The sequence below is a fragment of the Chenopodium album genome, chromosome 2, assembly GCF_948465745.1.
Source record: "Chenopodium album chromosome 2, dcCheAlbu1.1, whole genome shotgun sequence".
In the NCBI taxonomy this organism is placed as follows: Eukaryota; Viridiplantae; Streptophyta; class Magnoliopsida; order Caryophyllales; family Amaranthaceae; genus Chenopodium; species Chenopodium album.
The window spans coordinates 55,886,181-55,898,978 of NC_137835.1; the positions used below are offsets into that span (position 1 = coordinate 55,886,181).

Here is a 12,798-nt window from a genome sequence, read left to right on the forward strand (position 1 = left end):
AAGAAGCATCATGATCATTCATTCCACATAGATCACAAAACCAACATTCACTAATCATACAACAAGAAGAGGGAAGAGTGTTAGGGTAAGGAGGTGTACCTCTCCCCTTAATTTAGGAGGGAAGAATCGGTGCTTGTGAAGTTGCACTCTCGAGCTTAACCTTAATAGATACCACCTCTTTCCCTAAGTCCGAAATTTGCATGGACAAATTGTTGATAGCATTGAGTTGATCAATTGAGCATCCCATGGTGCTACTCTTGTTTGTCGGCTCTTTCTCACCCTCTTGTCAATCCATGTAGTGTCTCACTACATCTTCAATAATATCAACCTTCTTCCTCCGTCTTGTTCATTATTGGGCCTTCGGCTCCAGCATCAAGACTTGACCTCCCTTGTGGACTCAAACTACCATAAAATATTTGAATGATTTGGTAAGTGGGGATTCCATGATGAGGATATTCTCGTTGATATTCCTTGTACCTCTCCTATGCTTCATAGAGGCTTTCACTAGTCCTTTGCTTGAAACCTTGTATCAAAGCTCTAGCCTCCGCCGTTTTCTTTTGAGAGAAGAAACGGGAAAGAAATTCTTTAGTGACTTCATCCCAAGTTCTCAATGAATTAGACTTCACTTCCTTGTCTAGACACTCTTGAACTCTTCCAATTAGAGAGAAAGGAAATAGCTTGGGCCTTATGAATTCTTGTGCGACCCCGCTCACCTTAATCGTGTTGCAATATTTCTCGAACTCCTTAAGATGATTGAGGGGACTTTCATTTGTTCCACCACTATATTGTCACCTTTCAATCAAAGTTATCATTGTCGGTTTGATTTCAAAGTCACTTTCCGGAATTGAAGATAGAGCAATCCTACTCTCATACTTATATGCACCCAAAGTTCCCAACTCCTTCAATGTTACCCTTGGGACTTCTCCAATGTTCTCTTGCAAAAACAATCTCAAAGAAAAATATTAGTAGCACGGCTACATATGTAGCCTAAAGGGAAATATCTTTTTATATTTTTGAGATAAAGTGAAATAAACTCAACAACAATAGCAAACAACTACGCCATTCCCCAGCAACGACGCCATTTTGACGAGAGGTGGATTCTAGGTCGTTGAAAATAAAATTCCGCAAATCAAACTAAATTTGTAAACACTTAACAAACCTAAATACAAGTATAGAGGCATGTCAAGGGTCGAACCCTTAGGAATGGGGGGAAGTCAGCTATTGCCAAAGTCAAGCTATCTCAAAGCGTAAAAGGAAATGTAGGTTATTAAATTCAACTAAACAAACAAAGCAAACACAAAGTAAATCAATATATCAAACACTAGGGAATTAGGATCCACATATAATTGCAATGAATACACACTAATTGGGTAGGATATTGATTAATTCGAGTATTTGATGAGTGACATTTATGTCACTCTTAGGAAGTATTTTTAGAGTCATTTTCGTGTTTATTTTACCTTATTTTTCCTTTTATTCTCTTGTTTTCTTTTTAATAAAGTTTCTAGTTTATTTCTTAGTTTTAGTATGTTTTAATATAATTTCTTGATTTAATTGGTTTCTAGTTTATTTTCGTATTTTATTTGCTTTCGATTTATTTTATTTCGTTCCTTTTCTTTGTTACTTTCATAGTTTTTATTAGTTTTAAGTTTATTTTGTTATTTATTTGATTTTATTTACTTGTATAGTTTTATTTAACTTTTAATAGTTTAGTGTTATTTCTTTTATTTTCTATTTTATTTATTTTATTTTATTCTTTGTCCCAATTCTATTTTCGGTTTTGTGTGTAGGTGTTCGGGTTTCATGTCAAGTGAGTTTGGAGCTCGGGGACGAGTTCAAGTGTGCATTACTTTGATTGTTGTTGCCTCCTTCCACCACTTTCAGCCACCCAAAACAGCATCCCCTGCACTACCGTCCACCAAAACCCACACCAACGACCACCGCAGCCACTTCCCCTGCTCCTCCTCTGCTCCCTCTTCTCACATAAACACCACCAGCTCCAAACCATAGCAACCACAGCAATTAACCGCACTCACCTCTAATCTACTACCAAAATCACCACAATGCCACCACCATTTCACACCAACCCATTAGCCCCCGAATTCACCAGCCACCTCAATACACCTCTCCGCGCAATAACAGCAGCAACCAAACCCACACATAACTCACCAATCACCACCGCAACAATCAATCACAATCCCCTGCTCCCTCACGTCAACATCACCACCGTACCACTCCTAGAAGCCGCGCAATTTCCGGCCACCACGCACAGCAGCCCTTCACCGCATCTACCAGCCATCACAAACCACCTGCAACAATTAATCCAATCACCAATTCGCACAAGCATCAGATAAATTAGAGCAAAATGCAATTCCAATTGGGTTCGAGCAAACAGCGTAGGAGTTCGGTCGAAGTGCGAGTCAAAAACTTTTGAAGTTTTGTAAATTGAGGAGGTGTGGTCGAACACACCCATGGTTCGACCGAACCAACCCCGTAGTTCGGCCACACCAAACCATGGTTCGACCGAACCATTTCACGAGCTATGCACATGATATTTAGTGAGATCGAACGGCTAAGAGCGAAGATGAAAAATGATGTTTGATGATTAGCCATTGATGATGGTGTGATGCGGTGATGCGCTTCAATGCTCGAAGAAGAAAGCTTGAGGAAGTCTGATGTTTTTTTTTTTTTGGGGAATTGTTTTTGGTTTTGTTTTCTTTTTCTTTTAATTTCATTTCTTTTACTTTCCTTTTTTTATTTCTTTTCTTTTCCCTTTTTCTTATTTCATTCTTTTATTTTTTTATAATTAGTTTCTTTCTTTATTTTTTCCTTTTTATTTTTATTTTATTTTCTTGTATTTACTTAGTATTTTTAGCTTAGTATAAATACCCAATTTTAGGGGTAATTAAGGGGGGAAACAATTACCAATTATTCAACTCTCTAATTAGTTTTTAGGAGAGCTTCTCTCTCTAGGTTTAGGTTAGGATTAGGATAGTTTAGAGAGAGAAAGTAAGGGTTTCACCATTGTTGAGTTTGGATTTTGAAGAAGAAATTGATCATCTTTTCTATAGACTTTCATCTTCAATCAATGAGAATCTCTAACTCTCTCTCCTCTATTTTTATTGCTTTCTTTTTATTATTATTTTAGTTGTTGGTTTTGCTAGTTAATCATGTTTATTCTTGATTATTTGTTAATTAATCTTGTTATTAGCATGATTAGCGAGTAATTTCCCCATTAAGGGGATGGTTGTGGTGTAGTTGGACCTTGAGCATGTTCTAGGGTTTAGAATTGATTTATTTGTGATTAAAGTCTTTATATGCTTGATATTCTTTAATCTTCTTGCAAGTGCACATTGTTGGTTGATTAAAGGTGAATCTTTGCTAACAAGGAACGGAAGTTGACTTAGCTAGGGTTCATTATTATCGATTGTTATTTAATAGTACCTCCTAGTATATGGTTCTAATGTGGAAGCATAGAGGCTATGTTAGGAGAAGCCAATTGACCCCGGAAGGCGGCTAGATTGGATCCTTTACTTCGATATTCATGCATGTTTAGTTCATAATTAATTCAATTTCTATGCCTTTGTTTATGTTCAAGTGAATGATATACCTAAACCATTTCCCTTAATGTTTTATTTCTTATTTTAGCATCTTTAGACTTTAGTTTAATTATCTCCTATTCCAGACTAGCTTAATTGTCGATAACATTTGGTGGTGTTTATTCGTTCCCTGTGGTTCGACCCCTATGCTTGCCTTATACTCGTATTAGGTTTGTTTAGGTTGTATAAATTGTATTTGATCTAGGGATAGACAATTTACGACGCGTTTATTCCCTCGTCAGTATTACGAGGGAAGATAGATAATGCAATCACAAGAGCTCGACAAGCTATCTCCTAGAGACCAAACTAGCGTCAACTACGAAAGACTCTAACTAGAACGTCAGTAACCAAACTCAATCGATAAATGCGAGCTACAATACGTATCAATGTAGACACACAATGCAATCTAGCATGAAGAACAAGGTTGATAACTCCTTACAATCCATACACATGCATAAAATCAATCAACCAATTTAATCACAATGCTAAATCAATAAAAAAAAACCCCCCAATTAGCTAATGATCCATCACTAAAACTACTCACAATCCATCAAAGAAATCAAGAACAAATCTATACTATTCATCAACATTCATCAACATTCCAATCAAACCAAATAAATCAAACAATCAATAAACTTGAACAATCAACAAAACAATTGAAATAAAAAGCTAAAGATTGAATTAAAGTAAAGAAGATTCTTACAAACTTGATCAAATCAAAGGAAATGTACTTGAATTCAAACCAATTGCAATTATCATCAACCATCAATCTTCAATGTTTCTCTCTCTACAAAATCTAAAATCTAGATTTTTCTCTCTAAGAAAATCAAACCCGTACAGGTGCCAAAAGAAAACTATAAATAGTAAAACTATCAAAGGAGAAAGTAGTTAGTCATGCCAAAAGAACCTGTACGAGTGCAACCTTTACTTTGAAGATGCGTGGCCGCGAGAAAAAGGGTACATAATAGGGGAAGCAGTAGGCGCGCTCGCACCATTAGGCCGCGCGGCCGCCCATGGGTGCGCGCGCCCGCGCCTGGGAACATGACATCTTCTTCCCCTTCATCTTGATGCTCCTTATGCGCTCCACTTGATGTGCTTGATGAACACGGAGAATGGAAGACCCTAAAACACCCTGATGGTGGGTTGAACACGAGAATTGGTGCCCCCACGGCTTGAATGCACGGCCTAAGGTCACTCGGAACTTGCACATCTCCATACTTGGGCTTCAAATGGAGGACACTAGGCACCCTAATCAATGCAAAACTCGGGAAGAAAAGCTCGGGAATCCTGGACAACGATCTTAATTTGAAAAATGAGAGAAAACAAACAAATGAAAGGGAAAAGCACAAGAAAAACCAAGAATTGCATGAAAAAGGAAAATCAACTAAGGAAAATGCAAACTAAAGAAATATAAAGAGAAAAAATAAAGAACATGGAATAATGAAATTCACCCTAAAAGGAATCAAATGAGTGTCATAAATGACACTCATCAAGCGCAAATTTTAAGATGCACCATGATGCACCTAGAAAACCAAAATATGGATTTAGAGTGGGTCGCGTTGGGAAATGAAGGTTTGGGTTGGGTTGCGTTTTCGTTTTGGGGCATTTGGACGTGTTTAGTAGCTGAGCTACTTCTTTATTGGGCTGGTGTTGCATGTATCCTAGTTGCATAAGGATGCATGTAAGACCAATTGAGGGTGCAGCGCAAATTTTAAGAAGGTGCACCACGCCTATACTTTTGAACATTTAGTATTAATATCTGAATAATTACAAATTTTGAACATGTAGTAAAAACATCTAAACATCGCAGATTTTGAACATTTAGTTACAAAAACTGAACAATAGCAATGCATCACGCCAATACTTTTGAACACTTATTAAAAAAATATGAACAATCACGAATTTTGAACATTTATTTAAAAAAACTTAACATTGCAAATTTTGAACATCTAGTAAAAAAATATGAACAATCACAATGTACCACACCATTACTTTTGAAAATTTAGTAAAAATATGAACAATAAATAATTTTGAACATTTGGTAACAAATCTGAATAGTCGCAAATTTTAAATTATTACGAGTCAGAAAAATTTTGAAAGAAGTTTGTCTGACTCATAATAATTCAATAGTTTTGTAATATAAACTGAACATTTAGGGCTTGTTCTCATACGTTTATTTTCAGTTCAGTTCAATTCAGCTCAATTCAGTTCAGTTCAGTTCAGCTCCTTATTTCCTTCTCTTATAAAATATTCATTTCAGTTCAGTTCAGTTCAGTTTATTTTAGCTCAGTTCAGTTCAGTTTATTTTAGCTCAGTTCAGTTCAGTTCAATTCAGTTCAGCTGATTTTAGTCTATTAGAACAGACCCTTATTGTATACAAAATGAACATTTCTTTATAAAATATGAATATAAAAATTCAATTTTTTTTACTAAATATTTAAAAGTAGGAAAAATGGAAACTAAAAATCCAACCTTTTGGCAGTCTGACAATAAAAATCCAACCTTCAATTAATCTCATAAAAATCCAACCTTTATACCCCACCTTCTTTGACAGATCCATTTGACCTTTAACCAGTTAAACATGTTTTTTTTTTTTAATTCTCTCTTTCCTTCTCAATCCTCTTCTTTCTCTCTCCTCTCTACACCACCGCCAGTCCACCACCCTAGCACCCCGGCAGGGATGTTGCGCTGCACAGGGGAGGGAGATGGAGAGGGAGTGGTGGCAGGGGAAGGTGGTAGTGGTGACAGGGGAATTGGTGGTTGCTTTGGAGCAGGTGCAGCGGTGGGACGGTGGATGGGGTGGTTAGGTACGGTGGGGATGGGGTGGTCAGGACTCCAGGTGGGGGTTGGGCTTTTATGAATTTTTTTTTTCAAATTATTTTATTTTACTTTTTTTTTGTTTTTTAATGATTAAAAAATAATTGACCAATAAATGACGGACACGTGGCACATAACTTACAAAAATCGGTTATCAATAGGTAATAGATCTGTCAAAGAAGGTGATGTATAAAGGTTGGATTTTTATGAGATTAATAGAAAGTTGGATTTTTATTGTCAATCGCGCAAAGGTTGGATTTTTAATTTCCATTTTTCCTTAAAAATATAGATGTGATGCACCTATTTTTAGGTGTATCATAGTGCACATAACTAGGTTAGATCCCGTGCCATGCACGGTTACCTATAGCTATATATAGTTATAGATTATTGATTGAAAACTATTACTACCTCCGTTTCTTATTAGTTGCAACTTTGGGGTATTATTTGTGAGATATAAAATATTCCAAAGTTGCAACTAATACGAAACGGAGGTAGTATAATCATAAATTAGTTGAGGAATAATAAATTATTGTTTTGGCATTTGCAATTTTTAATTGTAGATTCTAATAAACAATAAACTCAAAAGTAGACAAACAATATGAACTATATTTTTTGTTATTGTAAAACAGCTCACAAATTATTTTAAAATATTAATTTTAGGTTTATACCAAATTTATTTAGAAAGATTTGTGAAATATCTTTTTATTTCAAATATAATTATTACTAAATGTTAATATGGAATATAAGAAAAAAAATATTATTATTTTAGTAAATGATTTGTTTCCTTCATTAAAAGATTTTTTTTTAAAAAAAAATAAACTAAGGACACGCCAGAAGATGACAGGTGTCATTACTTGTGGCAGGGGAAGGTGGTAGTGGTAGCAGGTGAATTGGTGGTTGCTTTGGAGCAGGTGCAGCGGTCGGGCGGTGGATGGGGGTGGTTTGGTACGGTAGGGATGGGGATGGGGTGGTCAGGACTCCAGGTGTGGGTTGGGCTTTTATGAATTTTTTTTTTTCAAATTTTTTTCTGTTACTTTTTTTTTGTTTTTAATGATTAAAAAAATAATTGACCAATAAATGACGGACACGTGGCACATAACTTACAAAAATCGGTTATCAATAGGTAATGGATCTGTTAATGAAGATGGGGTATAAAGGTTGGATTTTTATGAGATTAATAGAAGGTTGAATTTTTATTGTCAAATCGCGCAAAGGTTGGATTTTTAATTTCCATTTTTCCTTAAAAATATAGATGTGATGCACCTATTTTTAGGTGTATCATAGTGCACATAACTAGGTTAGATCCCGTGCCATGCACGGTTACCTATAGCTATATATAGTTTTAGATTATTGATTGAAAACTATTATAATCATAAATTAGTCGAGGAATAATAAATTATTGTTTTGGCATTTGCAATTTTAAATTGTAGATTCTAATAAACAATAAACACAAAAGTAGACAAACAATATGAACTATATTTTTTGTTATTGTAAAACAGATCACAAATTATTTTAAAATATTAATTTTAGATTTATACCAAATTTATTTAGAAAGATTTGTGAAATATCTTTTTATTTCAAATATAATTATTACTACATGTTAATATGAAATATAAGAAAAAAATATTATTATTTTTGTAAATAATTTGTTTCCTTCATTAAAAGATTTTTAAAAAAAAAAAAAAAAACTAAGGACACACCAGAAGATGGCATAAATTTTGAAAGAAGTTTGTCTGACTCATAATAATTCAATATTTTTGTAATATAAACTGAACATTTAGGTCTTGTTCTTATACGTTTATTTTCAGTTCAATTCAGCTCAGTTTAGTTTAGTTCAGTTCAGCTCCTTATTTCCTTCTCTTATAAAATATTCATTTCAGTTCAGTTCAGTTTATTTTAGCTTAGTTCAGTTCAATTCAGTTCAGCTGACTTTAATCTATTAGAACAGACCCTTACTTTATACAAAATGAACATTTCTTTATTAAATATGAATATAAAAATTCAATTTTTTTTACTAAATATTTAAAAGTAGGAAAAATGGAAACTAAAAATCCAACCTTTTGGCGGTCTAACAATAAAAATCCAACCTTCAATTAATCTCATAAAAATCCAACCTTTATACCCCACCTTCTTTGACAGATCCATTTGACCTTTAACCAGTTAAACATGTTTTTTTTTTTTTCAATTCTCACTTTCCTTCTCACTCTTCTTCTTTCTCTCTCCTCTCTACACCACCGCCAGTCCACCACCTCTGCCACCACTTACCCACCCTACCCAAACCCGAAACCGAAACCCTCTTCTTCCTCCTTCACTCTCTCTCCTCCTAAACCAACGCCCAACCTCAAGCCTCACGCAATCTTCCCAAACGAGGTGGTCCGGGATAGGGTATGGGGTCGGTTTAGGGTCGCCGCGCCGTCGATTGGGGTTTGATAATGGTGGAAGTTGGGGTAGGCAGCTGGGTTCGTGGAGGTCAGGGCCTATGTAACCTCCTCATCCCTCCTCTGTGCCCACCATAACCACCACCCTAGCACCCCCACAGGGATGTTGCGCTGCACAGGGGAGGAAGAGGGAGAGGGAGTGGTGGCAGGGGAAAGTGGTAGTGGTGGCAAGGGAATTGGTGGTTGCTTTGAAGCAGGTGCAGCGGTGGGGCGGTGGATGGGGGTGGTTAGGTACGGTGGGGACGGGGTGGTCAGGACTCCAGGTGGGGGTTGGGCTTTTATGAAATTTTTTTTTTCAAATTTTTTTCTTTTACTTTTTTTTTTGTTTTTTAATGATTAAAAAAATAATTGACCAATAAATGACGGACACGTGGCACATAAGTTACAAAAATTGGTTATCAATAGGTAATGTATCTTCCAAAGAAGATGGAGTATAAAGGCTGGATTTTTATGAGATTAATAGAAAGTTGGATTTTTATTGTCAAATAGCGCAAAGGTTGGATTTTTAATTTCCATTTTCCTTAAAAATATAGATGTGATGCACCTATTTTTAGGTGTATCATAGTGCACATAACTAGGTTAGATCCCGTGCCATACACGGTTACCTATAGCTATATATAGTTATAGATTATTGATTGAAAACTATTATAATCATAAATTACTCAAGGAATTATAAATTATTGTTTTTGCATTTGCAATTTTTAATTGTAGATTCTAATAAACAATAAACACAAAAGTAGACCAACAATATGAACTATATTTTTTGTTATTGTAAAACAGATCACAAATTATTTTAAAATATTAATTTTAGGTTAATACCAAGTTTATTTAGAAAGATTTATGAAATATCTTTTTATTTCAAATATAATTATTACTACATGTTAATATGGAATATAAGAAAAAAAATATTATTAGTTTAGAAAATTATTTGTTTCCTTCATTAAAAGATTTTTTTTAAAAAAAAATAAATTTAGGACACATCAAAAGATGACACGTGTCATTACTGATGTGTCTTTTAGTATATATTATTGATTATTGATGATTATTGATTATTGATGACTCGTGTCATTACTGGTGTGTCTTTTAGTATATTTATATATATATATTTTTTTTTATGTTAGAGAGCCACAAGGGCGGGGGTGAAAATCAATCTTAGGATCTCTTGAAATCGGGAGGGAAGCTCTAACCACTTGAGCTATCCCTAATGATTATTGATTGATTGATAAATTTACAAAACCAAGCCCGATAAATTTACAAAACCAAGCCCGTAAAACACCTCAACCCAAATCCACTAAAACGAAAACCCTAGCTACAAATTCTCACCCTAAATATAAAACCCACACTTTCCTTCATTCCGGCCTCCCCACTTCCATCAAATTCTCTCTCCTCCTCCCAAAAACCAGAGCCCCCCTTCTTCCCCAAAAAACCTCCATCATCCGCCATGGGAGAGCAGCTACAACTCCGTGGCACCATGCGTGCTCACACCGACATGGTCACCGCCATCGCAACCCCAATCGACAACAGCGACATGATTGTCACTGCTTCAAGGGACAAATCCATCATCCTCTGGAAAATCACTAAGGAGGACAAGGTCTATGGTGTTCCTAGTCGCCGTCTTACTGGACATTCTCACTTTGTTGAGGATGTTGTACTTTCTTCTGATGGTCAGTTCGCTCTTTCTGGCAGTTGGGATGGTGAGCTTCGTCTTTGGGACCTTGCTGCTGGTACCACTGCTCGTCGCTTTGTTGGTCACACCAAGGATGTGCTTTCCGTCGCTTTCTCGATTGATAATCGTCAGATTGTTTCTGCTTCTAGGGATCGTACCATCAAGCTTTGGAACACTCTTGGTATGCTATTTTCTCTCTTCTCATTTTCAATTATTTCGCAGATTTTTCCTTCATTTTGTCGAATTTGGGTATTTTATATTTGAAATTTGTTTTGGAATATTATTGTCCAAGTTATCGATTTTTGCTCTTAGAATATTGTTACAGTTTTATTATCATCTTTTGTTGTATTATGCTTTTGAACTATGTTTTTTTTTTTTTTTTGGTAATTTGTGTTTGGTTAGTATTAATTATATGGTTTGCAATGAAAGAGACTGTATTTTATTATATGCGAGACTGTATTTTATTATATGCGATTTGGTTTGGCCAACTTAAATTGCTTCCGCAATGTAAATCTGGCTAATTTATAGGAAATGTATTTGGGTTAGGGTTAGGGTTATGCATTGTTTCTTTTAAAGTATTGTTGAAGTTTGATGTTTTGTTCAGTGATTTGTACAATGTGAATATGTTTCTTTTAAAGTATTGTTGAAGTTTGATGTTTTGTTCAGTGATTTGTACAATGTGAATATTAGAGAGAGTGGACTCGAAATCGATATTTGTTTAGGAGTTTCATTGTTTGGTGTGGAAATGTAGATTGATATATTGGTGAACCTTGCATGTGTATTGTTTTGTAGTGTTTATAGTAGTGCAGTTACACAGCTTAAGGTTTTGACTATTGAATCAAGTTTTTGGGATCAATCACATAATTCCGATTATTTCGTTATTGTGTATATACATATCGTTTTTCACAGTTTATTTGTTTGGAAGAGCAATGGTGGTATTTGTTTATGTGGTTTGCTTAGTTTATATTGCTCTGTTTTGAAATTGCCTAATGAATTGTGGCGATGTTATATAACTATGTAGGTGAGTGCAAGTACACAATCCAAGATGGTGATGGTCACTCAGACTGGGTTAGCTGTGTGAGGTTCAGCCCTAACACTTTGCAGCCAACCATTGTCTCATCCTCATGGGATAAGACCGTCAAGATTTGGAATTTGACCAACTGCAAGTTGAGGGCAACCTTGGCTGGTCACAGTGGTTATGTGAACACTGTTGCTGTATCCCCTGATGGTTCCTTGTGCGCTAGTGGTGGCAAAGACAGTACCATTTTGTTGTGGGATTTGGCCGAGGGCAAGAGGCTTTACTCTCTTGATGCTGGTACTATTATCCATGCCCTTTGCTTTAGCCCTAACAGGTATTGGCTCTGTGCTGCTACTGAGGGTGGTATTAAGATTTGGGATTTGGAGAGCAAGAGTGTTGTTGAGGACTTGAAGGTTGACCTTAAGACCGAAGCCGAACATGATGTTGAGGGTGCAGGCACCACTGCATCTAAGAAGAAGGTAAGTCATGTCATCTGCTTTGTTTTTAAAGGTTGTTTAGAAGTAATTTGTTTCTGTTTTGTGCTTTAGCTACTGCTGGGCATATAACTACATGGTGACCTTTGCTCTTTGTCGCAATGGTTTAGCTTTATTAATATTTTCTTTTCCGTTCTTAATTGTTGTATTAATTGTTATACTACATGGGAGTTTATGCAATCTTATATATAGAAGCTTTAACATAAGCTAACTCATTTTTGTTTTTCCAGGTTATTTACTGCACTAGTTTGAGCTGGAGCGCTGATGGCCAAACACTGTTCAGTGGATACACAGATGGTGTTATTAGAGTTTATGGAATCGCCCGTTACTAGAATGTAGGCTTCTGTGTGGCAATTGGCATGGACATTTTTCGAATGTAGTTTCTTCTATAATCTAGGGTACTCTCTGCGGGTCTTGTTTTCAGATTTTTGATACATGTGTTTATGGCATTTTAAGGCCTTTTTTGATTGTCATTCCTAAGTAAGAGGTTGATATTTAATCTTAAATCATGCTATTTACTTTCACATCTGATTTTGGATGTTACAGCAGTTTGAATTTCAACTCGTCACTTGTCTAAATTTGCTTGACAAGTGATTATTAAAACTGTGCCTGATTAAATGCCTTGTACGATTTATACACTCAAAAGTGCATGATTAGTCCCGTAAATGAAGTTTAGGTGAAAAGCTTATGGCATGTTTTGTGAAATGAGAAAAAAGGTTTGTTGGATAGTTTGATTTGATAGTAAAATTCATACTTGTATTATTCT

The 12,798-nt window shown here is 35.5% G+C and overlaps 1 protein-coding gene and 1 non-coding gene across 2 annotated transcripts; both read left to right on the plus strand.

The window, feature by feature from the left end:
* Positions 1-438: 438 nt before the first annotated feature.
* Positions 439-544, plus strand: LOC145608685 (small nucleolar RNA R71). The gene has a single exon (XR_014105864.1). It is a non-coding gene; the product is annotated as a small nucleolar RNA R71 (small nucleolar RNA).
* Positions 545-10,202: 9,658 nt separating this feature from the next.
* Positions 10,203-12,575, plus strand: LOC145598605 (small ribosomal subunit protein RACK1-like). The gene is made up of 3 exons (XM_081654983.1): positions 10,203-10,701; positions 11,542-12,017; positions 12,263-12,575. Exons 1-3 carry the CDS (start codon positions 10,296-10,298, stop codon positions 12,362-12,364), a joined length of 984 nt encoding a protein of 327 aa, XP_081511109.1. The 5' UTR covers positions 10,203-10,295; the 3' UTR covers positions 12,365-12,575.
* The last annotated feature ends 223 nt before the right edge of the window (positions 12,576-12,798 follow it).

Bases quoted from the DNA above. Each gene is read 5' to 3' on its own strand.
- LOC145598605 (XM_081654983.1), top strand. From the start codon at position 10,296: ATGGGAGAGCAGCTACAACTCCGTGGCACCATGCGTGCTCACACCGAC. The intron at 10,702-11,541 runs GTATGCTATTTT...ATAACTATGTAG, and splicing joins CAAGCTTTGGAACACTCTTG to GTGAGTGCAAGTACACAATC. The intron at 12,018-12,262 runs GTAAGTCATGTC...TTGTTTTTCCAG, and splicing joins CCACTGCATCTAAGAAGAAG to GTTATTTACTGCACTAGTTT.